Consider the following 24096-nt stretch of genomic DNA (forward strand, 5'->3'; position numbering starts at 1 on the left):
TGGCATTATTCGCAATAGCTCCAAAGTGGAAGCAGTTTGAATGTCCATCAATTGGTACATGAATAAATAAAACATGGTCTATCTATACAATGGATTATTATTTAGCCATAGAAAGGAATGAAGAACTGATACATGCTGTAATATGGATGAACCTTGAAAATGTTATGCTGCGTAAAAGAAGCCAGCCACAAGAGACCACATACTGTGTGGTTCCATTTAGATGAAATGTCCAGAACAGGCAAATTCATAGAGACAGGAAGTAGAGCCAGTTGCCTAGGGGTGGGGAGATGGGAGGAGTGGGGAGTGATGCCCAAGGGATATGAGGTTTCTTTTGGGGGTGGCGAAAATGTTATCAAATTGATTTTTGTGATGGTTGCACAACTCTGGATATAATACAAGTTGGTGAATTGTGCACTTTAATGGACAAATTGTATGTGTGAGTTTGATCCCAATAAAGCTCTTTTAAAAATGGAGAAGAATATCTGCCTTACAGGGTTGTGGGGAGGCTGAAAAGGAATAATGTATGCAAATCCTCCAGTGTGTAGCAATGTTCCAGAATTAGTTGCTAGGGTTATTAAAATCCCCTTTTAGACCAGTGGCAGTGAAGAAGCCTTTTTTCCTTTTTATTGCTAGTATCTATCCAGGAGCAAGGAGAACAATCTGATAGGATTTAATATAGAACTAGGGAAGATATATGGTATAGAACAGCAGTTTCTAACTCTGACTACTGATTAGAATTCCCCGGAAAGTCTTTCAAAAATATTGATCCTGATTCAGTTGGTCTGAGTGGGGCTGGCAGGTGTTCTAACCTGTAGCCATTAGCTGAAAACCCTGGTAATTCAGGTAAGAAACCAGCCCAGGTCTTTGAAGGAGCGAGGACATCTGTGTTCAGGTCAGAAGTCATACACAAGCAATGCACTTTATAGTTGCAAACTTCTTTTGTAGACATCATCTCTGATCTGTTCCAACAACCCTATTAGGTAGTGTTATTGGTAGCATGAGTTGTTAGGGAGCTGAGTCTCAGAAGATTAAATCACTTGCCAGGGTCTTATTTTTAAAGCATAATTTTATCTATTATTTTAAAAAGACAAGATCCACACACATGCTCATACCTATTAGTTATCAGATCTAACACCTTGGAGAGCACTGCCAAGGTGACAGCTGGTGCCAGGTTAATCTATTTTACATAGACTTCCGAACAAAGCTCTTCCTGCTACTTCGCATTAACTGATGAGCATCTTGAGAGTGGAAAGCAAGCTGATGAGGCATTATCTATTATCTATCTATCTTTTTTTTTTTTTTTGAGATAGAGTCTCACTGTCACCCAGGCTGGAGTGCAGTGGTGTGATCTCGGCTCACTGCACTCCAGCCTGGGGTTCAAGAGATTCTCCTGCCTCAGCCTCCTGAATAGCTGGGATTACAGGTGTGTGCCATCATGCCTCACTACTTTTTGTATTTTTAGTAGAGACGGGGTTTTGCCATGTTGCCCAGGCTGGTCTCGAACACCTGAGCTCAAAGTGATCCGCCCGCCTTGGCCTCCCAAAGTGCTGAGATTACAGGCGTGAGCCACTGCGCCCAGCCTATCTATCTATCTATCTATCTAGCTAGCTATTACCTACCTACCATCTGTAACTAACTACTAATCTGAATGTGCAAGAAAAACAAAAGACAGGAATAATTTGGATACAAGATGATCAGAAACCTGCAAATATCCCAGATAACCTCTGAGTTAAAGGTTTTGCACCAGCCAAAACACATCTTTTTGTTCTCATTGAATGACTATAATAAGGATATGATGCAATTGTAAGCCCTTAAGTAAGCCCATAAGTAAAATATATACTGCCTTAACCTGTTGAGTATTTTGTGGTATCATTTGAACAAGATGTTTCTGTTACTGAAACCAATGGATGCTACTTAAAGTGGGGTCAGCATCTGGGAGCCTGTTAGAAGTGCAGATTCTTGGGTCTTAACCTAAACATACTGAAGCACACTCTCTAAAGGGTGGGGCCCAGAAATTCGTGATGCAATAAGCCCCCCAGGGCATTCTGATGCTCTCTGCACATGCAGAGCATGTCTACATGGTCGCCCCGTCCAGCTCTGACTGGCAGAGATTCTGAGAATAAAGGATCTAAAACCACATTTTTCTCAACACCTATCTCAAGCTTCCTAGATGGATCCACTTGCCATTGAATACTCATTAATGCTTATGGTCCCCTGAATCTGTGTAAGGCAGGGGTTGCCTTCTGAGTCAGCAAACACCTTAGCGTTTCCAAACCAGTTATTTCCATGCCTTGAGATGCTCAACATCGCCGTGTCCGTGCCCTAAGGGACTTCCCAATTAATTAAGCTGCCAAGCTTCTCAATAGGCTGGTTCCTTCATTGTTTTAGAAGAGAGAATCAGAGAAGCTGTTCTCATGCCAAAGGAGCCCTCATTTGCTGCCGCTGACCCAGAGTTCTTAGCAGTTCTGGTCTGATAACTGAGTATCCACTCCGTAGCCCTGGCAATGGGGAGCTCTGTGTCCCACTCCATCTGCCTCAGTGTGGCAAAGCCCTTCCATACCTCCTCTCTGCACCTAAATTGCATCCATCTCCTTAAATAAATCACTCTTGGTAAAACCCCTCTTCCATCCTCCGGGCCAGATATTCCTGGTTGTGAACTGTGTGGCCCTCTCACCTCGGTGGGGTTTATATTAGCTGGTGTTCAGCATTCTTGATGGAGAGTTTGCCTTTGCTGGGAGATTTGTCTGTTATCTGTGCCTTGTGCTTGAAAAGATTGGCTGAAATGCACGTTTTAGCCACACACCCTGCATACAGATTAAATGGAACTGCCTTGGTAGAGAATAATTAAGCCAAGGACCTTGTTTTTCACCTTCATGATGAAAGACAAATGACTTTCAAAGGCTTTAATAAGATGGCACTTGAAATGTTCTCCTACTTTGGCCAGCTCGGGACTTTCAGAACAGCCTTGTTCATAAATATTCTGTGCAACGACTGCATTTTCATTTAATTGTAGATAGAGTCATTTTGCAGGAGCTCTTGTCTCCATTTTTGACCCAGTGTAATCAAGGCATATTACACCATTTGTTGTTGTTAAAGAGTCAGTTTCAGCTGTATTATTAACTCTTTGAGAAGAAGACAGATTTTTCCCTACCAGATGCATTCTGCTTCTCACCAGTCTTTTGGGGGTGGTGAGGGTCTTGTGGGGGCCACCATTTCTCTCCTTTTCTTATCTTTTGAAGTGACTGTCAATTGGACAAGAAAACAGATTGATTGCCTAGTGGGAAACGAGACCCCACTAAATCATAAATATGAAATGGGCCTGAAATAGACATATTTGAGCAAAAGACATCCTTCCCCAAATAGCTCTTCTCCAGCAAAAGGATTTCCTAGCAATCATCATCTCTTTTCCTCTTCAGTGTTAGGTTTTCTGTCTGTGCCAAGGTGATTTTTCCTGCGTCTCCTGGACTCGTTCTCACTTTTGTAGTAACAGTGTTTGCTCTTTCCTTAGCAAAACCGGCTGTAAATGGGTGTCACCCTGCCTAGCTGGCTTTCTCAGGCTTTGTTCCAAACACAATGCTGTCTTTTCTTAGCTGTGGAAATGGGACTGTTCTCCACTGGTTTTTGAGAGAATGGCCTTTTCCTATTCTGTTCATATAAACCAGCCTCACACCTCGGCGGCCTATTGTTTTTGGGGATCTGTTAATGCAGAAGAAGGTTTTTACTATGGACAAGGGGAGTTGGGAGGGCCGTGATCAGAGACATGCTGCATCTTGCTGAGATGTGAGGAGACCGAGGAGTCAGTTTGGAAGGATCCACCCATGGGCTCTGATGCCCCACAAAGATTGTAGGGTGTCAGGCTTTCAGTTCATACAGAGGGTGTCCCCTGCCTCTTCCCAGAAAGCAGCAGCCTTCCAGTTGGTCCTGTCACTGTCTGACCCAGGACCTGGGCACACTCATTTCCCTTCTCTGGCCTTGAGTTCCTGGCCTGAGGTTGCAGCCAGGATCCAGGGTCTCTGGGTCTTCTCAGTTGCAGAATCTAAGGCTGGGGCTTAGTTTGCAGCCCTGCTCCCCACCGTTTCCTGTAGATGCTGTGCACACAGAGCAATGGCTTATCCACCCGCGCCCCCAGCCATGGGAGCCGAGTGACTCATGTTGGCAGGTGGAGCCATTGCCTCTGCCAGCTCTTGTTCAGAGCCTTCACCTGGTGGTTGGCTGAGCTGATTTGAGTGAGCACAGCGTCCAGTGTGTGGGTTTGTTCACAGGTGAATGTGCTTGATTACATCCTGGTGTTGGGGGCAGCTGAAGTGAAGTGGAAAGAGCCCTGGACTTGGAGTCAGGAGTTCTGGGTTCTTGCCCAGGTCACCAGCTCTGTGGATCAGGCCTCCCTTCCTCCCTAACCATGCAAGGTGCTGAGCACACAAAAGGTCAGTAAGATGCAGACTTTGCCCTTGTGGAACTCCCAGTTTAATGGAGGAGTCAGAAACAGAGAATAGAATATAATACAGTAGGGGCCAGGATACGCTCAGAGCAGAGGGACACTTCCTCAGCCTACAGGGCATGAAAATCAGGGAGGGCTTCCTGTGGGAGGTGATGCTCCAGCTGCACGTACAGGAGACATGAGAAGTAAGCTAAGGGGACAGCAGGGCAAAGGCATGCAGGCCAGGGAAGCGTACGGTATGTAGCACCTCAGTGTTTCAGGAGCATAGAGCGGAACCCTGGGATCGACAGGTGGTAAGAACACAGCAGGTGGGGCCAAGTCTCAGCAACCTCATTTGACATAGGAGCTTGGGCCTCATCCCGAGGGTAAGGTGGACAGTAACTGGGTCAGATTTGCATTTTAGAAAGATTCCTTCCGATGGCTGGGGTGGAGGATGGTTGTGCAGGATCTGGAGGCCTCCTGGGGGCCTGGGGCAGTGGTCCAGGAGAGAGAGTGGGCCTGGAAAGTGACAGTGGGGGCGGATGGGGGGAGCAAATCTGAGGAAGATTTAAAATCTAGAATTGGATGGCTGGTGCGATCAAAATTGGAGATAACAAGAGGGATGGGGTTATGGCGAAGCTGGTAGTGAACCCTCAGGGACATCCACATTGAGCGTCTGGTCCAGCAGGCACTTGGATATTTGGGTCTGCAAATCCAGATTTGGTTGGCATTAGTGTATGGGTGGTGGCTGAAACCATTGGGTAAATGAAAACGGAGACCCACAGGCCATGCATATCGAGTGAGGAGAGTAGCAGGCCAAGGATGGGACCTGGAAAACAGCCCCGAAGGGATGGGAAGAAGCAAGAGACTGGAAAGGCAAGGTCAGAGGATGGGCAGGTGTCGGGGAGCGGGTCCAGGGCATGGAAAATTCAGGAAAGAGGGATGATGCACAGTCAGGCAGAGCCTCCCAGGAGGATGGACTGAGCAGTGTCCTGTGGGCTGGTCTGTGAAGATCCAATCCCTGTCTTCAAGAGCAAGCCATTTCCTTCTCTGGGACTCAGTTTCCTCATCTGTAAAATCTAGGGATTAGTCTTGGTGCTTCCAAGAGCCCCTGGCACTAAGAGTCTGTAAAAGCAGAAACTTCTCTTTTCTTTTTCTTGAGACAGAGTCTCGCTCTGTTGCCCGGGCTGGAGTGCAGTGACACAATCATGGCTCACTGCGGTCTCAACATCCTGGGTTCAAGCAATCCTCCAGCCTCAGCCTCCTGAGTGGCTGGGACTACCGGTGTACACCACTGTGCCCAGCTAAGAAACTTCTTATAAGAAGTTAGGGGGCACCCTTCCTACATCCCACCCCTTCTCCCCTCAAGCAGGCCTACGCTGCCCTTGAAGGCTGGATGAATAAAAACCCAGAGAAGTCAGAGCTGGAAAGGACTTTGCGGAGATTTTAGTCCAGCCCACCGTGTGGAAGGTAGCCTGATGGAATGGAGTCAATCCCTGTCTTTTCCCAGCTCGGCAGCCTCGGGCAGACACTCCACCTCGCTGAGCCTCAGTTTTCTCACTTGTAAAATAAGGCCTCTGAGACCCACCTTGCAGGTGTGTTTGAAGGTTAGTGAGAACTGGGAGCTACTTGTGCTTATTAAAGATGAGCCTCAGGACCTGAGAGCTGACCTGATTGACTCGAGGTCACAGAGTAGGGCACTGTGGTGACCAGAGCCCAGGCTCCTGAGGACAAGTGCGCTAGGGTCAGCCGCCTGCCGGAGGTCATGAACCCGTAGCCGTGGGCCAGTGCAGCCCGCAGATGTGTTTTGTTTGGCTCATGCGGTGTTCCTTTCAAAATGGAATTTGTTGCTGACATTCCACATTGGGAGATTTTACTTTAAAAATTTATATATTTTTGAAAACTTGGAAGAATTAGCAGCACTGAGCCTGCATCCCACAGGGGTAGTGTCCCCTCCCATGGCAGGAGGGGTGGGCACCGCCCCATCCAGCCCTCCTCCCTCACTAATGGTGAGTTGCTTGCTTGACCCCTGAGGTGATGTGAGTTTGCAACCCCAGCCTTAGACTGACCATTTGTCTTGAATTTTCTCCTAAAGCCCTGTCCGCTGTTCACTGAAACAGCTCAGTATTTCACAGCTGAGGTCCAGACCTTGGCCACTGAGTAAGAAGGCCTGGCAAGAGATGATGGGAGAGACAGGAGGGCAGAGAGTTTCCAACAGCTCAGCCCCATGGGGGATGCTGGGAGGGCCTGGCCCCTGCAGGCTGCTGGGGGTCAGCAAGGGAGTTGGCTGAGAGCCCCTGGGGTTTCCTCATTCCTCCCTCCTGGGGTGGGAGGAGGCTGTGGGCCTAGCTGGCTGGGCAGGCCACGGTCTTGTCCCTGAACTGCCCTACTTTGTTGATGGGGGGTGGGGGAGTGGGGAAGGACCGCAGCCCCTGGCTCAGTGCAGCCCTGTTTATGTGGGGGAATGTCTGGTATGTTTGGTATTTGGGTGTTTACTTCCCAGGGTGCTCATGGGTCCCTGGTGTTGAAATGTGGCTCCTCCATACAGGGGGGCCCTGGCGGGCCCGGCTGGCTGTGCGTGGCTCGAGGCTAGATTTGGAGGCTGCGGGGCTGTTACTCCAGGCCTGCTCACTGACAGCTCAGCACGCCCAGAACCCCCCACCCTGCTCCTCCCTCTCCGCAGGTCTCCTTTCTGTGCCGCATTCTGCCCGGAGGCAGGCCAGTGTGCCGCTGCTGCAATAGCACCGCCTCCGCCTTGCCTGGGAAGGCAGGCAGGGAAGCTGGCATCACGGAACTCTTCCTGTGTTCCTGGCTCTGGGCTGGAACCCAGTCCCCATCACTACCATGTGTGGCAGGGCTCAGTACCTTCCTGTACCAGTGAGGAATGGAGGCTCAGAGAGGCCAAGTAACTTGCCCAGGAGCACACAGCTGGTCTACAGCAGAGCTTGTGGAGGAACTCAGGTCTTAAAGACCACCCCCCAGCCCCACCAACCAAAGCTCACACTGTCAACTCTGATGCCTCAAGTCTCAGATTAGCCTGGTTCTCTCTGCCCAGGCAACAATTCTTAGTATGAGACGGAGCCCTTCGGACCTGTGCTACTCTGGTTAGTGCTAGGGTTTTTTGGTTTTTCTTTTTTCTCTATTTTCACTTATTACTTCCTTTCTTTGTCCATGTGAGAGTTTCTTATTTTCAGTGCCTTGGGTTGAGAATGTCATTTCTCTTTCTCATTCTGTCTCTTTGTGGGTCCTGCAAGCTATATTTTTGAAAACGCTTATGAAAAGTCAGAATTCAGAATCACATCTGGGCTGCTGTTTGTCACTGCGGAAATGCCACGCCACCTGCAGACCGGGCGTGAGAAACACAGAAATGGGTGAAGGTTAGGCCAGAGAGGAGCTGGTGACGTCCCTTCCTTTAAACCGTGGAGCTTGAATGTTACACCTTCATGTAAACTGTGCAATAACGTTTTAAAAAACATGTTAAAAACTTCTAACTCTAAGGGCAGTGACCACGCTCAGACCACCCACCCCTTGAAAAGCGGGATGTGCTCGGGCCCTGGGGCCCAAAGACCTGGATTCGAATCCTGAGCTGTCACTGAGCATCTGCGCAGCTTTGAAATTCGTAGTTTCCTCATCTGCAAAAGCAGGGAAGCTGATAGAGCCGTGCTGGGTGACTTACTGGGACGGCAAATTAAATGTAGTTAATTTAGTTAATAAACACCCATTCTGTGCCATGCTCAGCTCTGGTGGCTGAGTGATAGTGGTGAAGGTGATGATAGACTGAGATATTTATATAGATTAACTATGAATAGATTAACTAAGGTTTTCATGGGAAACTGACAGTGGGCAGGCAAACATGCATGTGAAAAAGGTAAGTGCTATTAGTGAATGCACCTTGAAGGAAATACACAGGGAGATGGTAACAGGACAGGGCTTTCAGTTTAGGGTGGTCAGTAAAGAAGTCAAGAAGTGGCAGCAGAAGGAGCAGCAAGTGCAAACCCAGGGGACAGGGAAGAACTTGTCGTTTTGAGGGAGAGGAAGGAGGCCTGTTGTTGGAGTTGAGGGGTAGAGGAGGGCGATGTAGTGGAAGGTTAGAGAGGCAGGAGGGGCCAGTTTTCTCGGTTCTGTGGGTCACATGTGATGGAAGCTGTTGGAGGGTTGTAAGCAGAGGAGCTGACTTGTGTTTTAGCCAGGAATAGCCCTTAGGAGCCATTGCAGTCTTACAGGGCAGAGGCGACGAGGGCTTGGACCAGGCTGGAGGCAGCAGGGATGGAGAATGTGGTGGACACCTTAGAGATGTATTTTGCAGGTGGAATCATTACAACCTGCTAAATGGTCTGTTTGAGTCCTTAATTGGCTCCAGGGCAAACTTCTCTGGGCACACAAATCTGCGTGCGCACGTACTGCATGCAGACCCTGATTCAGTAGGTCCCGGTGGCCTTCAAGACTGCATTTCTAACAAGTGCTCAGGTGAGGCTGATGGTGCTGTCGGTCAGCCACACTCCACAGTGCCTGACTCCTGGCAAACATCCAGGAAGTGCTCACTGTGGGGATGACCACGGGCCCTGTAGGAATCTCCCAAGTGCTGCTGTCATTGACTCCTGCCTGCAGGCCCTGACTGGGGCCAGGACTGGGGGTGGACTTATGTCAATCACAGAGATAGATTCATACACGGAACAGTCCTCTTTGCTCATCAGGTCCATTCCCGTTTTACCCTGCTCTGTGCCCCAGGTGGCCCATATCAATGGACGACATTACCCAGGAGTCCTTCCACTCTGGCTTCTGGTTGAACTTGGCCATTAAGAGGCTCCATCCCCCTTTCCCTCTCTTTGCCTGTTTCTTTGTCTCCCTGACCCCCTCTTGGAGCTGCGTGGTTGTTTCTCTCTTGCCACGTGGTCTGTGGTCTCTGCTCCCCCTAAACTTCACAGCCCGATGTTCCTCCTCTCCGGGNTGGTCTGTGGTCTCTGCTCCCCCTAAACTTCACAGCCCGATGTTCCTGCCTCTCCGGGCCTGTGACTGAAGTTGGCTGCCCGGCCCTGCATGACCCCTCAGTCCAGCACTCAGCATCTCCCAGACCAATTTAAAATTCCAGGACAGTGAGTACAGCTCGGCTCAGCCGCTCGTGCCTTGTCCAGTCAGCTGTGGCAGGGGCTTGAGAACAGGCTGTCTGAGGAGGGGTCTGGGTGAGGCGGGGCTGCTCCACACAAGGACCCTCATGGTCCTAAGTCCCCAGGTCTCTCCATCCAATGTGAAGTGTGGCGCAGCAGCACCCCTCACTGCCGGGATCCAGATGACGTTGCCCTCGGGCCTTCCTGGGAAACTACGGGAAAACAGAGCCAACGCTAAGTTTGCGAACAGGGAAAAGCATGCTCCCCTCCCACCCCCAGCCCGCATCTCATGGTTCTTTAAATGTATTGAGCTGCCTCCTCCTCAAACATCCTGGTTCTTCCAGCTGTATCTGCAGAAACAAATCATTGTCAGCCAGTTTGGGGTTCCGGTTTCAGATGTCAGAGCCGCGTGTGGTACAAATACTCTCCACCGTCTTTCTCCCACACATGGGCAAATGCTTTAGAGAATTCAAGAAGCACCAGGAAGAAGGAGGCAGCAGCCCTGACTCTGGGGACGAAGGAGTCCCAGGGAGGGCTGGGGAGAGTCTCCAAGTTAGCTGTGAGGCATGAAGGCAGAGGGGCTCTGCCAAACGCCTGTCTCATTTCTGGTAGGACCTTAACAGATGTTTTCTACATCTCTGGGCAGCTCTTAAATAGCAGCGTGAGGATTTAGGGGTGATGCAGCACAGTTTCAATGGGGAAGGTGTGAGGATGGGAGTTTGGGAACATCTTGCCTCATTGGGAGATACCAGCCAAGGTTGGGGGAATGGGTGCAGGAAAGGCCTGGGGCTGGGCTTGGAAGCTGGTGGTGGCTGTGGAACTGGGGGCTCTAGGCCTCAGCACATACCCTACATTTTTTCCTGGCCTGCTTAGGACTCATGCAGACTTGCCATAGCTATCAGGGGCCTGTGCCCCCAAATCTACTCTGCCTTCAGCCAGTGTGCTTCTAGGGAAGGCAGGCTCCAGTCTTTAAGCTTTGCTGGCCTACTATAAACAGAGAGAAGGGGCCACCCCAGCAGAGAAAGCTCCCGTGAGTGCTGGGGAAAAAGCCGTGTAGATTCAAACACGGGTAATAAGTCACTTTGTAATGAAAGAAACCAAGCCTGTAGCATCTCTCTCCAGAATCCTGAATTCCAGTCATTCATCTGAGTGACATTTGTTGAGCCCCTCCTGAGTGCCATGCGCTGTACCAGGTGCCAGGGATGCTCAGGTCCCGTCCTCCAGGCTAGCAGGGAAAACAGGCACCCACACAAACCAAGGCTTGTGGTAGGATGCGATGGAGACTCCTGCAGTGCTGTAGCAGCGCCAAAAAAGCAGCAGATTCTTTTTCTTTTTTAACTTTTATTTTAGGTTCAGGGGTACATGTGCAGATATGTTATATAGGTAAATTCGTGTCACAAGGGTTTGTTGTACAGATTATTTCATCACCCAGGTTCTAAGCCTAGTAGCCAATAGTTATTTTTTCTGATCCTCTCCCTCCTCCCAACTTCCACCCTCAAATAGGCCCCAGTGTGTGTTGTTCCCCCTTTGTGTCCATGTGTTGTCATCATTTAGCTCCCACTTATCAGTGAGAACATGCAGTATTTGGTTTTCTGTTCCTGTAGTAGTGTGCTAAGGATAATAACCTGAGCTCCATACATATTCCCACAAAAGACATGATCCTGTTCCTTTTTATGGCGGCATAATATTCCATGGTATATATGTACCACATTTTCTTTATCCAATCTGTCTTTGAGCATTCAGGTTGATTCCGTGTCTTTGCTATTGTGAATAGTGTTGCAATGAACATACACATGCATGTGTCTTTATGGTAGAACGATTTCTATTCCTTTGGGTATATACTCAGGAATGGGATTGCTGGGTTGAATGGTAGTTCTGTTTTTAGCTAAAAGCAGCTGATTCTATCTGGGGAGTCAAAGGACCCTTCCTGGAGGAGGTGATGTTTACTCTCGAGGTTGAGTAAGAGTTTAACCAAGTGGGAAAGGAAGGATATCTCACTCAAGGCTGAGAGGGCGTGGCTGCCTTGGAGAGGGGTGAGACATTTGGAGTAGAGGGTGATGCAGGAGGGGATGAATGTGACTGGAGCGGGGAGGAGGAGCGGCCCCTGACCTGGGCCTCAGCCTGGCCCAGTTGATCTCTTAAACTTTCTTCCAGCTCTGAATCTCTTTGCATTGCTGCTAAAGCAGCTTCCGTCTGCTTCTGACTTTCTGTGGAATAAGGCCATGTGCAGGGCGGGGGTAGGGAGTGAAGCCTTGGAGGACAGAGGTTGGTTGCTCAGGGGAGGACACAAGGTCCTGCAGTACCCAGGCTGCACACATCACCTTGGCAGTTTGTGGGCAAACCCTCCTGGCCGAAGGGAGATTGCACCGCCAGCCACTTCCTCCAGTTCCTTCCCTCTGCCTGTCGTCACGGTTACCTTGGCCTTGTTGGGGGTGAGGTTAAGGTTGGGCGGAATCAATTTCAGCCAGGTTTCTATTTTCCCAGATACAGGTCAGCCAGAGGAGCTGTCACTTCTGGTTCAGTTTCAAAGAAGGCCAAGGGACTGGGAGGTGCTTGGGTGTGGCGGTGTTGATGAGGCGCCTCTGCAGCTGACTCCCAGGTGGGGTGGGAGTCGGGCAGGGAGAAGCTCAGAGGTGGTGAGGAGGCAGAAAGGGGGCTGCCCTGCCAAGGCCTGTGCTGATGGCCATGGTGTTGGTCTCGGGCCCAGGCACTCTGTCCTGAGCCCCCAGAGCATGCTGGGAGTGTGCAGAGAGAGGCTGTTTATTTTCCTGGCCTATAGCCCTTTGGGCTGAGACCTCGTTCCAGGCCTTGGGCTGCCAGAGTCACCCCCCGCACCCTTCTCCCTGGCTGGAGAAGTGAGAGAGTTGGCAAGCCCAGGGCAATCCAACGGCTTCTCTCTAATGGCCTATGACTCTGGGCTGTCCCCAGCCCAGCTGGTCCTGGGTGTCCTTCAGATTTTCCTGGTAGGTAATGGACAGCAAGAGGTGCCACATCAAGTGCTCCTGATGGACTGGGGCTGTAAGGGCTGGTGGTCAGGAGCAGGATGGTTGAAACCACAGAAATCTGAGTTTGAATCCTGACTCTGCTATTTTCTAGTTGTATGGCCTTGGGCAAATTGAACTATTGAGCCTCAGTCTCACCATCTGTAAAATGGTACAGTAATAGTAACTTCCTCATAAGACTTTGATGGTGTGGATTAAATGATATGTGTTTAAAGCATTTAGCAAAGTAGGCAACAAATGGCACCACTTGTTATTATTACTAATGGAACAATAACAACAGCAACTTTGATTCAAAGTCTGTGCTAGTGGGCAGTGAGTCTCCTTCTCCCCATTCGAGGGGTCCTGTTTCATGCATAGTGAATTTCTTAACATGTCCTGAGGAAGAAGCAAGCCTGGAGACTCAGGAGGCCCCTTGCTTGTGCCCCAGGGTCCTTCAGCTCTTCCACAGGTGGGCATCATAGGCTGGGGAGACAGTTAGTGACAAGAGGAAATGGATCCCAGCATTTGGAAGGACCAAGAAAGGAATATTGGGTATGGAGGGGCAGGGAAGATCTTAAATCCCAACAGAAGGTAAGTGGAGAAGACAAAGATAGTCAAGGAGGTGGGAAGGGGTGGCAGTGGAATGTAGAACCTGTGTCCATGCCCAAGGCGTTTTTAAAGGAAGTGCTTGGGAATGACTGGCCTGGAAAATTGTACCCAGAGGGCTTGGGCTGGGCAAAAGAAAAGGCCGTCACCGCCCGTTGGGTGCCACCTCTATGTGAGTAGACTTGCCAGGCTCCTGGCCTCCTGAACTCCTCATCTGGCTTTAATCCTTTTCTCTGCTTTTGCATATTCTTCCCCCAGGATGCCCACCTGTGGGAGAGCTGAGGGACCCTGGGGACAGAAGCAAGGGGCCTCCTAAGTCTCTGGGCTTCCTTCTCCCTCAGGACATCTGAACCCAGATATCTGTCTTAGTCCATTTTGTGTTGCTATTACAGAATACCACCAACTGAGTAATTTATAAATAAAAGAAATTTATTTCTCACAGTTCTGGAGGTTGTGAAGTCCAACAGCAAGGTACTGGTGTCTTGTGAGGGCCTTCTTGCTGCATCATCCTAGGGCAGAAGGTGGGAAAGCAAGAGAGTACAAGAGAGCAAGAAAGGACCAAATTTCCTTTTATAACAAACCCCCTTTTCTAATAACAACATTAATCCATTCATTAATATTGTTACTAATCACCTCTTAAAGGTGTCACCTCTCAACACTGTTGCATTGGGGATTAAGTTTCTAACACTTGAAGTTTGGGAGACACATTCAAACCATAGCAGAATCCCTGCCCTTTTTGGCCTCTGACTCCTCCCTGGGATGCTCTAAGAGGATCCTTGGACTGGCTGGGAGATACTTCCAATGCTCCAGGCAGTGGGCTGGCAGAAGTGATCACTTGTTCACTGCCGAGACATGGGTTAGAAAGGCGAAGTTGTCCCTCTGTCTGTGTGTCAGGAGAGAAGCTGTATTCCAAGCCTGCCTCAATGTCTAATCAGTGGCTCTGTGCCCTCACAGCTAGATGAGGAAGAGGAGCGAAGGAAAAGGCGCCGGGAGAAGAACAAAGTCGCAGCAGCCCGATGCCGGAACAAGAAGAAGGAGCGCACGGAGTTTCTGCAGCGGGTGAGCTGACTGGGTGGGTGGGGAGGTCTGCCATTCCTTGGAGTGAGCTTATGTACTCTGGACCAGGACAGGCCATCAGATGTCTCTGTAGTCAATGAGCATCTGCTGGCAGCTGCCAAAGCAGCCTTGACCCCTCTGCTCTTTGCTACCTCCTGTTTCCTCTCCCATCTCTGAACTAAGACAACTAAGGGCAGCCTTCAGCAGTTCCTGCCCACACAACCCCTGGAAGCCCAAGAAGGAAGGAGGAGCCAAGTTCCCCTCCACTGAGGATAGACCCTTGGTGCTGATTGACCCAGATCGTCCAGGACTGCCACTCTCTATTTTGGTTCCCTGGTGGCTACCAAAGTTGTCTAGGGTGGGTGCCAGTGAAGCTAGGTAGTAACATCCTGCATGCAGGCACTGGACACAGCCTCTGGCCTGGCTACCTATGCACAGAGAAAAGCTCCTTCCCTTAGCTGCAGGTGGCTTATGCAGCCCTGCATGCCATCTGGCCAGCCCCTCAGCTCCACTGACGGTGACCTCCAAGCTCTTTGATGCTGCCTCTGGGAATCAGAGGTCAGCTCTGCATGCAGAGGTCAGCCAGGGGTTGCTTTTCCTCCTGGCCCTACCTGCCCTTTCATTTGGAATGTCAAACAAGCAGGATGTTTGTTCTTTTTCTCCCGAGTCCTGCCTCTTAGAGCTTCCCTGCATCTCAGAAATGGTGGCTGGCAGTGAGGGAACATGACCAGAAAGCTAATCAGTCCAGGCCAGGAGTCTCTGGTCTTTCCACCCCTAATCAATGTTTCACTGCTGAATAATAATAATGATAATGTATAATAATAACAGAATGGGGCAGGTCCTATTCTGTAAATACACAGTAATTAACAATAGTTGCCACTATTTGTAAAGTTGGGTGCTGTGCTAAATGCTGTATGTACATCATCTCATTTTATTGGGATAATAACCATATGAAGTGGGTAACTTCATTAATCTCTTTCTACAGATAAGGAAACTAAGGAAGTGTGGGGGCTAAGTAATTTGTCCACATTTCTGCTATATTGGCATTCATTCATTCATTCATTCATTCATTTGCTCTTTTGTTCATTAATTGATTCAACAGGTATTTTTAAGCATGTACTAAATGTGCATTCCTGTGTTGGGTACGTTCGGGGCACACAGGAAGGAGCAGACACAGTCCTCCTGTGGGAGCTGGAGAGACAAGGCTAGATTGGCCTGGTGTTCTTGGACTCTGGAGGGTCTGTGGGGATCTTCTCATACTTGCAACAAGCAGAGAGCTATTCTGTGGTCCTGGGTGTAGACGGCATGGGGCCATGTATCTACCTCCAGGCTGTGAGTGTCCAGGGCAGGGAATGGTTACTGTAGACAGGAGTTAGACTCCTGGATCTGGGAGCCCGTTGGAAGAGAGGGTGCTACAACATTGGGCTGGGAATCTTCAGGAAGTTTCTAAGACACGAGCCTTCAAGATGGATGAAGTGTCACATACCTCATTTCCAGCACCGAGTGCCTGCCATGAGCAGAGCTGGATGAGAAACAGCAGGGACTAGAGAAGCTTCGCGTGAGATCCCTGCCTTCAAGAGCTTGTCAGCCAATTGCCAGGCAAGATACGCCTGAGCAATGTTAGTGACACACCAGTGCAATAAAGAGTTGGTGCCCAAGGAACGGCTCTCACTGCCCTTCACATTCCAATAACACTAGCTGAGCACCTACGGTGTGCCAGGCATTTCCCATGTTTTATTTAATCCTTATAACATTCCAGTGAGATAATATTATTTATCCCCGTTTTAGAGACTGACCTGTAGCTCAGAGAGGTCAAGTTACTTGGCCAAGGTCACACTGCTAGCGAGTGGTGGGCTTGGATTTATTCATGCTTTGCTGATCCACTCATCCATTTAGTAGGTGTGTAGTGAGTGCCTGGGACACAGAGGGCAGGCAGGCGGTGTCGGCAGTGGGATGGGAGGCAGGAAACAAGGAATAGTGACGTGTGCCGAGCGTTGTGTCTGGCAAGCCCAGCGAGCTGTGAGAACACACAGCAAGGGCCCTGTCCTGGTCTAGGCTAAGGAAAGGCTGCTTCCATTCAGACATAAAAGAGGAGTAGGAGCAGCGAGATGGAGGTCCTAGGGGGTTATGAGGAATGGAAGGGCTCAAGCAAAGGCAAAAGGTGCTGTTTAAGGATGTGTTTAAGGCATTGGAAAGGATACCAGCTGGAGTTTAGAGTACCAAGCGGTGGGCTGGAGAGGCAGGCAGGGCCCAGATCCCTCATAATAGGGTGATGCTAGATGCTGGGTTGCCTGAGGCATGCCCAGTCTGTGTCTGTTGTCCTGGCCTAATAATTAGTAGCCGCTTCCTTCACTCTCACAAGTGCTGCGCTAGGATGATGAATTATATGGTCATGGAGAGCCACTGAAGGGCTGCAGGAAGGGAGATGCATACCTTCAAAAGATCCCTCTGGCGGCAACGTGGGGCACAGATTGAGGTAGAAGGATCAGTTTTGGAAGTGTCGTGTTGTTCCAGTGAGAGAGAAGCGTGTGGCCTTGGGGTCTGGGAGGAGATTTGGGCAGCATTGTCTGGGCCCAAGCCTAGCCCTCCACTCACCCCTGTGTTCTCCTCCTCCTCCCCAGCCTTGGAAGCAGAGGTTGGGTGTGAAGTTTAAGGCATGAATGCAGGCGGCTGTGTTGACAGTCAGTGCCTGCAGACCTGGGGGATTCTCTTGTAGTTTATTTTTAATAGGTAAAATACAAGGCTCAGAGATACATATATTAACTGTTAATAAATATTAATTATTTTTTAAGTAAGGGTATATATACAGTTGGAACACATATCTACAGGCGGCCTTTCATAGCCAAGCATTCTGCATCTGTGATTTGACAAACAGCAGATCAAAAATATTCAGAAAAAAAAGCATCTGTACTGAACACATGCAGACTTTTTTCCTTGTCATTATTACCTAAACAACACAGCATAGCAGCTATTTACATAGCATTTACATCGTATTAGTCATTATAAGTAACCTAGAGATGATTTAAAGTATATGGGAGATATGTATAGGCGATATCCAAATAACACTCCGTTTTATATAAGGAACTTGAGCATCCTCGGATTTTGGTATCCTCGGGGAGTCCTGGGACCAATTGCCCACGGCTACTGAGAGACAACTGTATATATATATTATAGGTAAAAAACCACCGTCCCACCCTTGACCCCTGGACACCCAGATCTACACCTGCAAGATTCTTATTGCATCTCAGAGTTTGCCTGCCTAGACTAGTCGAGCCCTGAACCCAGGGAAAGAGGCAGGCCTTGGGAGGGGTCAGGGCCACACCCCACAGGCCCTGGGGCTACCTCAGTACCTCCTCCGTCCGCAGTCAGGAGCAGTGGCCCTGAGGCTTCTGCCTTGTATAATGCTGGCAGCTTCTCTCACAATGCTGTCCTAACCCAGGTTCTTTAGATGTTAGTAGCAATAATGCTATCTCACATTCCTCTGGTGCCCTCTGGTCTTCACAGCCACTCTCTCCTTGATGGTCACAGTGGCCCTGGGAGGAGGAAATGCAGGCCCATCCATTGATGAAGTTCAAGGTCACACAGTGGCCGAGTCAGGACCAGAACCTGGGGCTTCCTCTGTGCCCCACACAATATTCAGGTTGCCCAGACTCAAAAGAAATTAGGAAACTCGTTCGCAGAAGCATAGCTAGCAAGTAGCAGAGTCAGGATTTTAATCCAGACAGGTCTTTCAGGCTCAAAGGGCATATCAGGCTGCTTCTCAGCTCTTACAGAAAGTTAGTGGAATTCTATTTTATGTGCCTTAGAATAGCTTTTTAAAAATATAGATTCAGACGATCTTTTGTTGTTGCTATTGCTGTTTTTGAGACAGAGTCTCACTTTGTCACCCAGGCTGGAGTTCAGTGGCACAGTCATAGCTCACCGCAGCCTTGTACTCCCAGGCTCAAGTGATCCTCCCACCTCAGCCTCCTGAGTAGCTGGGACTACAGGCACACCACCACGCCTGGCTAATTTTCTGTTTTTTGTAGAGACAAGGTTTCCGTGTGTTGCCGAGGCTGGTCTTGAACTCCTGGACACAAGTGATCCTCCCACCTCGGCCTCCCAAAGTGCTGGGATTACAGGCGTGAGCCACCATGCCCAGCCAATTTAAACAATCTTAATGCTTAAAGTCCCCTGGGCCAATCATCATATTTTCTGGGAGGAAACTGAGGCCCAGAGAGAGGAAGTGACGTGGCCAAGGTCACACAGCCAGGATTAAAAGCCAGGACACACAGCCCTTCACCTTGTATTCTTTCTACTGCCTTTGCCGACCACAGTGTAGGAGGCAGAACCTTAACATGTACTAATTCTATTCTAAAATAACAAATGGTTTCATTTTCTCTGGGGCAATAAATATCTAACAGAAGGCAAAACAATAAACAAAAATGCAGCCGGAGGTACATGCTTCATAATTAATTCGAGAAAGATCTTCGCTTAGTTCCTTCATTAATTAGGAAAACAAATTAGGTAATTGCTGTTATAAAGTCACAAACCATTTCTACAATCATGGTTTTTAAAAAAAGATTCTTCTGAACTCAACTTATACTTACACAATAAATAAATATGTAGAGCCAACTAATAACTCTTTGAGTGTGGAAGGCAGTAGAACTAAAAGGCAGTTAGTTACATCCTGGCCGGGCACGGTGGCTCATGCCTGTAATCCCAGCACTTTGGGAGGCCGAGGCAGGCAGATCACTTGAGGCCAGGAGTTCGAGACCAGCCTGGCCAACACAGTGAAGCCCTGTCTCTACTAAATATATAAAAATTAACCGGGCGTGGAGGCACATGCCTGTAATCCTAGCTACTTGGGTGGCTGAGGCACGAGAATTGCTTGAACCTTGGAGGCAGAGGTTGCAGTGAGCCAAGATTGTGCCACTGTACTCCAGCCTGGGTGACAGAGCCAGACTCCGTCTCAAAAGAAAAAAAAGCAGTTAGTTACATTCTGACAGCCAGTCAGAATTTGGGATATTCCATGATGTACCCTAACATTTAAAACCTGCAGAATATAATGTTCTTTGTATGATAGCTGCATGAGTGAAGCAAGTTACCCTACACTGCACTCATCTTTTTGTGTGATACAGACGCTCCCATAGAGTTGGTTTGACACGTGGTAATTTCTAGGAGGCAGATCTGTGTGTGCAGTGCTATTGAATTCTGCCTGTCAGAGGCTTCCCCTTGCATGTCCAGTTTTAACTTCAAACTCACTGTACCCAAAACAAACTCCTCCTTTTCCTTCCCGCCACTTTCCAGAACAGCTCCCCTCTCAGGCGCCATTCCTCAGACCCTCCATCGGGTTCATAGTCAGCTCTCTGCCCTATCTCCTTCCTTCTCCAAATCCTGCCAGTCACCAAGATCTGCTGATTTTTATTTGAGACATCTTCCTTCTTTCCCTGTCTTTCTTCTTTATGCTATTCTCTTGCTTATAAGTTACAATAAGCCTCTCTGTTTGGTTTACAAAGTGCTTTTCCCTGTGAGTTCATCTAATCCCCAAGAGCCTCACCTGGCTGCAAAAGAAATAACTGAGGCTCAGAGAAGTTAAGAAACTTGCTTCTAGACTCAGATTCTCAACCCACAAGCTTTCCAGAGCTACGGGCTGGCTCTCAACCCACCTTCTCAGCTTTCTACCCTACTATGTCCTAAAGCGAGCTGTGGTCACAGTGGAATAGTTTTCCCTTCTAAACCCATCCTAAGCTTTCCCATGCCTGGGTCTTTGTTCACTCAGGGTTCTCCACCCGCAAGTCCCTCCTTCCCCTTCTCAACCCAGCCTGAGTCAACCCATCTTTCATGCACAAGGTCAGACCCGCTCTTTAGCCCTCTCTAAGGTCTTCTGAACCCTGGGTGGCTGATGGTCACACAGCAAGCTCTGCCTTGTTGCACAGATTGCTGCTTCCGCTTACGGTGGAAATGCCACAAGAGCCAGTTGGGGACTCATGGCCCTTGGATTCCCCGGGGCATTCACTGTACATAGCAGGGCCTCAGCAAACACTCACGGATGGGTGGGTTACCCTGACACTCCTTGAATCGGAGGCTCAGGAGAGTTTGAAGATGGAGCTAAGTCCTTGGGCTGGGGAGACCGTGATGGTCAGTGAGTTTGTAAGAAGTTCCCAAGGTCACCAGAGAGTCACCAGTGAGCAGGGGGCTGACATTGGCACCTAACTGCCCCAGCCTGAGGGCTCACAGGCTTCCATGGATTCACACGGGGTCTCTCCTGGCACTCCGAGATGCGCCTCTCTGGGAATTCTCAGAACAGAGGACCAGGCCAGCTTCCCAGTCACGTCCCAGCCTGTGGAACCAAAAACCACCAGAGCTGGTTTTTAATATTTTCCCTGAGCATTTTTTTTTCCTTTAGTGAGGCTGTTTTCTCTCAGCGTCTGGTCACGAGGCCTGCCCGTCTCAGCAGTTCTGAGTTCCCGGGCACTCATGCTGCCGCCTCCGAGATGAGCACAAGGAACAGTTCGGTCAGACCGGCTGTGGGAGGAAGACGGCACCCTTGGAGGGAGAGGGTTGGGCCCACCGAGGGTTCTGGGGACCCCCTGGGGAGGCCGCTCCACCTGTGCCCTGCCAGGAGGACTGGCAGGCTTATGGGCTCACAGGCCCTCTGGTTGTCACATACGCAGTTGCAACTACTGCTTGCTCTTTGATACAGGTTGCTCAATCTCTGCACTATCGCCATTTTGGACTAAATACTCCTGGGGCTGGCCTGTGCATTGAAGGGTGTTTAGAGCATCCCTGGCGTCTACCTGCTAGATGCTGGTAGCACAGCTCCCCCTGAGTTGTGATAATCAAAAATGTCTGCAGACATTGCCAAATGTCTCCTAGGAGGCACAATCAGTCCTAGTTGAGAACCACTGGTCTGAAACTTTGCTGGTCCTCAAATAAATGTCAACTCTCAAAGTTTTTAGACATAATCCAAGAAAAATTATTCGGATGCTGTTTTACTGTTCAACTCCCCAAGCCTTGAATGGATATGCCCATCTCCCATCTACACTATGGACATGTAATCCTCGCCACCTCCCGAATCAAATCGTCAACCTTCCTTTCTTCCCCTGGAACCTCTCCAGCTGAGCTGGAAGTTCCCTGGAAATCTCACTCGAGGTCTATTGGAAACCTCATTTGGGATCCAGCAGGATGACTGCTGATTCCCTGTCTGTGGGGAAAGCTTCCAGATTATAGGGATAAGGAAGAGGCTATTGAAATAATTACAGACTAATAGCTAGGAAGCACATGTTTTAGAAGGAATAACATGACCACACTGCACTTACTCATCCCACCGGCCAAGGTATCTCCCACATGTGTCTGTCACACATCAAAGCACATTGCCATTACACCGCCATCTGTGTCCCCCTTCAGGGACCCCCATGCTTGCTCCATAGACGTTCTCTAGGTCCACCTGGCCTCCTTTCTTTGCCCACCCTTTCTTTCTTGTGCAAAGGCCCTGAGGCAACAGAGTATTTGGCATATTTGAGCGATAGCAAGGCGGTCACTGAAGCTGGGGTGGATCGAGGGAGGGAAGAGAGGTGGGACGTGAGCCTGGCTGGCCCTAGAATATAACCTGAATGTAACGCCAGTGTCACCGCTGTGGCAGGCACTGCCTGCAGAAAGTCAGTTAGCCAGGGGCTCAGTAGCAGGGTCTGTGCTTCCTCCTGCAGAAGACAGGCCAATGCCAGCCCAGCATGCCCTGTGCCTAACCACAGAGCCAGTCCCCGTGAAACTCACAGCATGCTTCTGTGTTTGCACACAGGAATCGGAGCGGCTGGAACTCATGAACGCAGAGCTGAAGACCCAGATCGAGGAGCTGAAGCAGGAGCGGCAGCAGCTCATCCTGATGCTGAACCGACACCGCCCCACCTGCATCGTCCGGACCGACAGTGTCAAGACCCCTGAGTCAGAAGGCAACCCGCTGCTCGAGCAGCTCGAGAAGAAGTGACCATGGGCTGGGAGGAGGTGGAGGAGGAGGAAGAGGAGGAGGACAAGTGACGAAGAGGGAGGAGGAGGGGGGCCCCAGATGGCCCTTCCTTTGGTGCATGAAAAACTGTACAATGAGGTTCAGCACAGCCAACATCAGCCGAGCTTTTTTGTGAAACTCAGATCAGCCACCCAGGGGGAAAAGCGGGCTGAGGAAACCCAGAGGGACCAAGCGCTGAGACCAAAGTTGACCCTCGGGTAGGGCTGTCCTGCCTGGGGCCCCACTTGAAGGAGGCAGGACAGAGGCACCGAGGCCAGGGAGACGCCCAGTGAGGCAGCCCTGGGCCCTCCTCCGGCCTCTTCACCAGGGCACCCACCCGAGGAACCTCCGAACAGCCAGGAAAAGCCATGAGTTGCAACCAAAATGAGGCTGAGGACAGAACTCAGAATGAAACTGCAACCCACCTGCCCCCAGCCCTGCCCCTCACCCTGATGCGAAGCTGGAGAGGGGCGTGCTGCAGGGCCCTGATGCCCCCACCCACCTCGGTCCAGCGCGGCCCTGCCCAGGAGGCGGCAGCCGGGCGCACCCTCGCCAGCCCTGCTGGAGTTTGCTGTGGGCACTGAGGCGCGGGCGCCCTTCCAAAGCACATACTCACCGAATGTTTACAGACTGGCTGTCCTGGCAGGGCTTTCAACTGCACATGTTTTTTATACTTTCCTTTTTTTTTTTTTTTAATATTTTTTACAAAAAAAAGATTTTATACAAGCAATATATATATGGATTTCTATAATCACTCGATGTGATACAGTATAAATATGCTATGGTTTGTTTGTTATGAACAGATAGCCACCAGTTACGGCCGTTGTGTGTAACTCCTAAGTACTGTAGTCTCTGGGTGTCGGGGGTGGCCAGGGCGGGGGCGGGGTGCATTTCCATCCTTGTAAACCCTTCATAGTACTCAGTCCTGTATCGCTCAGTAAACATTGCTCTTACGTACACAGCCGCCTTGCGTGGTGTCTGCCTGGGGAATGGGTGCAAGGCCCTCTCAGAGTCAGAGACTGTTTGGCACCTCTGCTGTAGGCCCTTTTGCTCTCACGACAGCTCTCCTATTTCACAGATGAGGAAGCTAAGGCTCAGAGACATTAAGCCACCTGCAGTTACTATTCTGAGAGCAGTCCGTGTGTTCACTCACTCTGCAGGTGTTTTCTGAGGGCCTGTTTTGTGTGCCAGGCCCTGAGAATTCACTGGAGGATGAAACAGACCTGAGTCTTGCCCTCTTGGGGCCTTCAGTAAGGAGTGAATCCTGTGCTTGCTCCACACATTGTCTCATTTCGTCTTCATGGCAGCCTTGCCAGGGAGCAACACTTGTCCCCAGCTCACAGATGGCGAATTAGAGGCCCAGGGATATTAAACTCGCAGCCACCATTTGTTGAAGACTTATTTTGTGACAAGCAGACATAGTCTCTTCCCTTCTCACAACAGCACAAAATAGGCATGATTCTTGCCGTTTTACAGACGATTTAACCGAGGCTCAGGGAAGGTAATCGACTTATCCAAGGTCACCCAGCTAGCAAGGGACAGAGCTGGTGTTTGAACTCTACCTCCAGAGGCCTGTGACTTTCCTCCTGTCACCAACCCACTATGATTGTCCTCGTGGTTTCTGGGAAGGCTGGATGGAGTTTCAGGTTGTCCCATGATCACAGAGTGAACCAGCTACTCTGGTCAATGTGTGCCTGACCCGGGGAAGGGTGTGGACGGCTTCTCCACCCCCTCACCCCCACAGCTGAATCCCTGCCACCCAGAGCCGGAGCAGCTCAGTGGCATTCACTCAGTGCCTGCTGTGTAGCTGGCACTCGGCAGTTCTCAAGGCATGTCATGCATGAGGAAGGCAGGAGAGGTGTTTTTAGCTCCCTTGTATACTGAAGCTTGCAAAGGCTACAGTTTACCCAACTAAACTTGACTCCTGCATTCTAATCATGTGCTCTT

At 49.9% G+C, this 24096-nt stretch overlaps 1 protein-coding gene across 3 annotated transcripts in view; it reads left to right on the forward strand.

The window, feature by feature from the left end:
* JDP2 (Jun dimerization protein 2) overlaps positions 1–23108 on the forward strand; it is a 42496-nt gene extending 19388 nt beyond the window's left edge. For all 3 annotated transcript variants that reach the window (XM_025392185.1, XM_025392184.1, XM_025392183.1), the window contains exons 3-4: positions 14064–14168; positions 21946–23108. In XM_025392185.1, the coding sequence (XP_025247970.1) occupies positions 14064–14168; positions 21946–22131 (291 nt within the window). In that variant the 3' untranslated portion in view covers positions 22132–23108. The remainder of the gene's footprint in view (positions 1–14063; positions 14169–21945) is intronic.
* The last annotated feature ends 988 nt before the right edge of the window (positions 23109–24096 follow it).

Source organism: Theropithecus gelada, chromosome 7b, assembly GCF_003255815.1.
Source record: "Theropithecus gelada isolate Dixy chromosome 7b, Tgel_1.0, whole genome shotgun sequence".
NCBI lineage: Eukaryota > Metazoa > Chordata > Mammalia > Primates > Cercopithecidae > Theropithecus > Theropithecus gelada.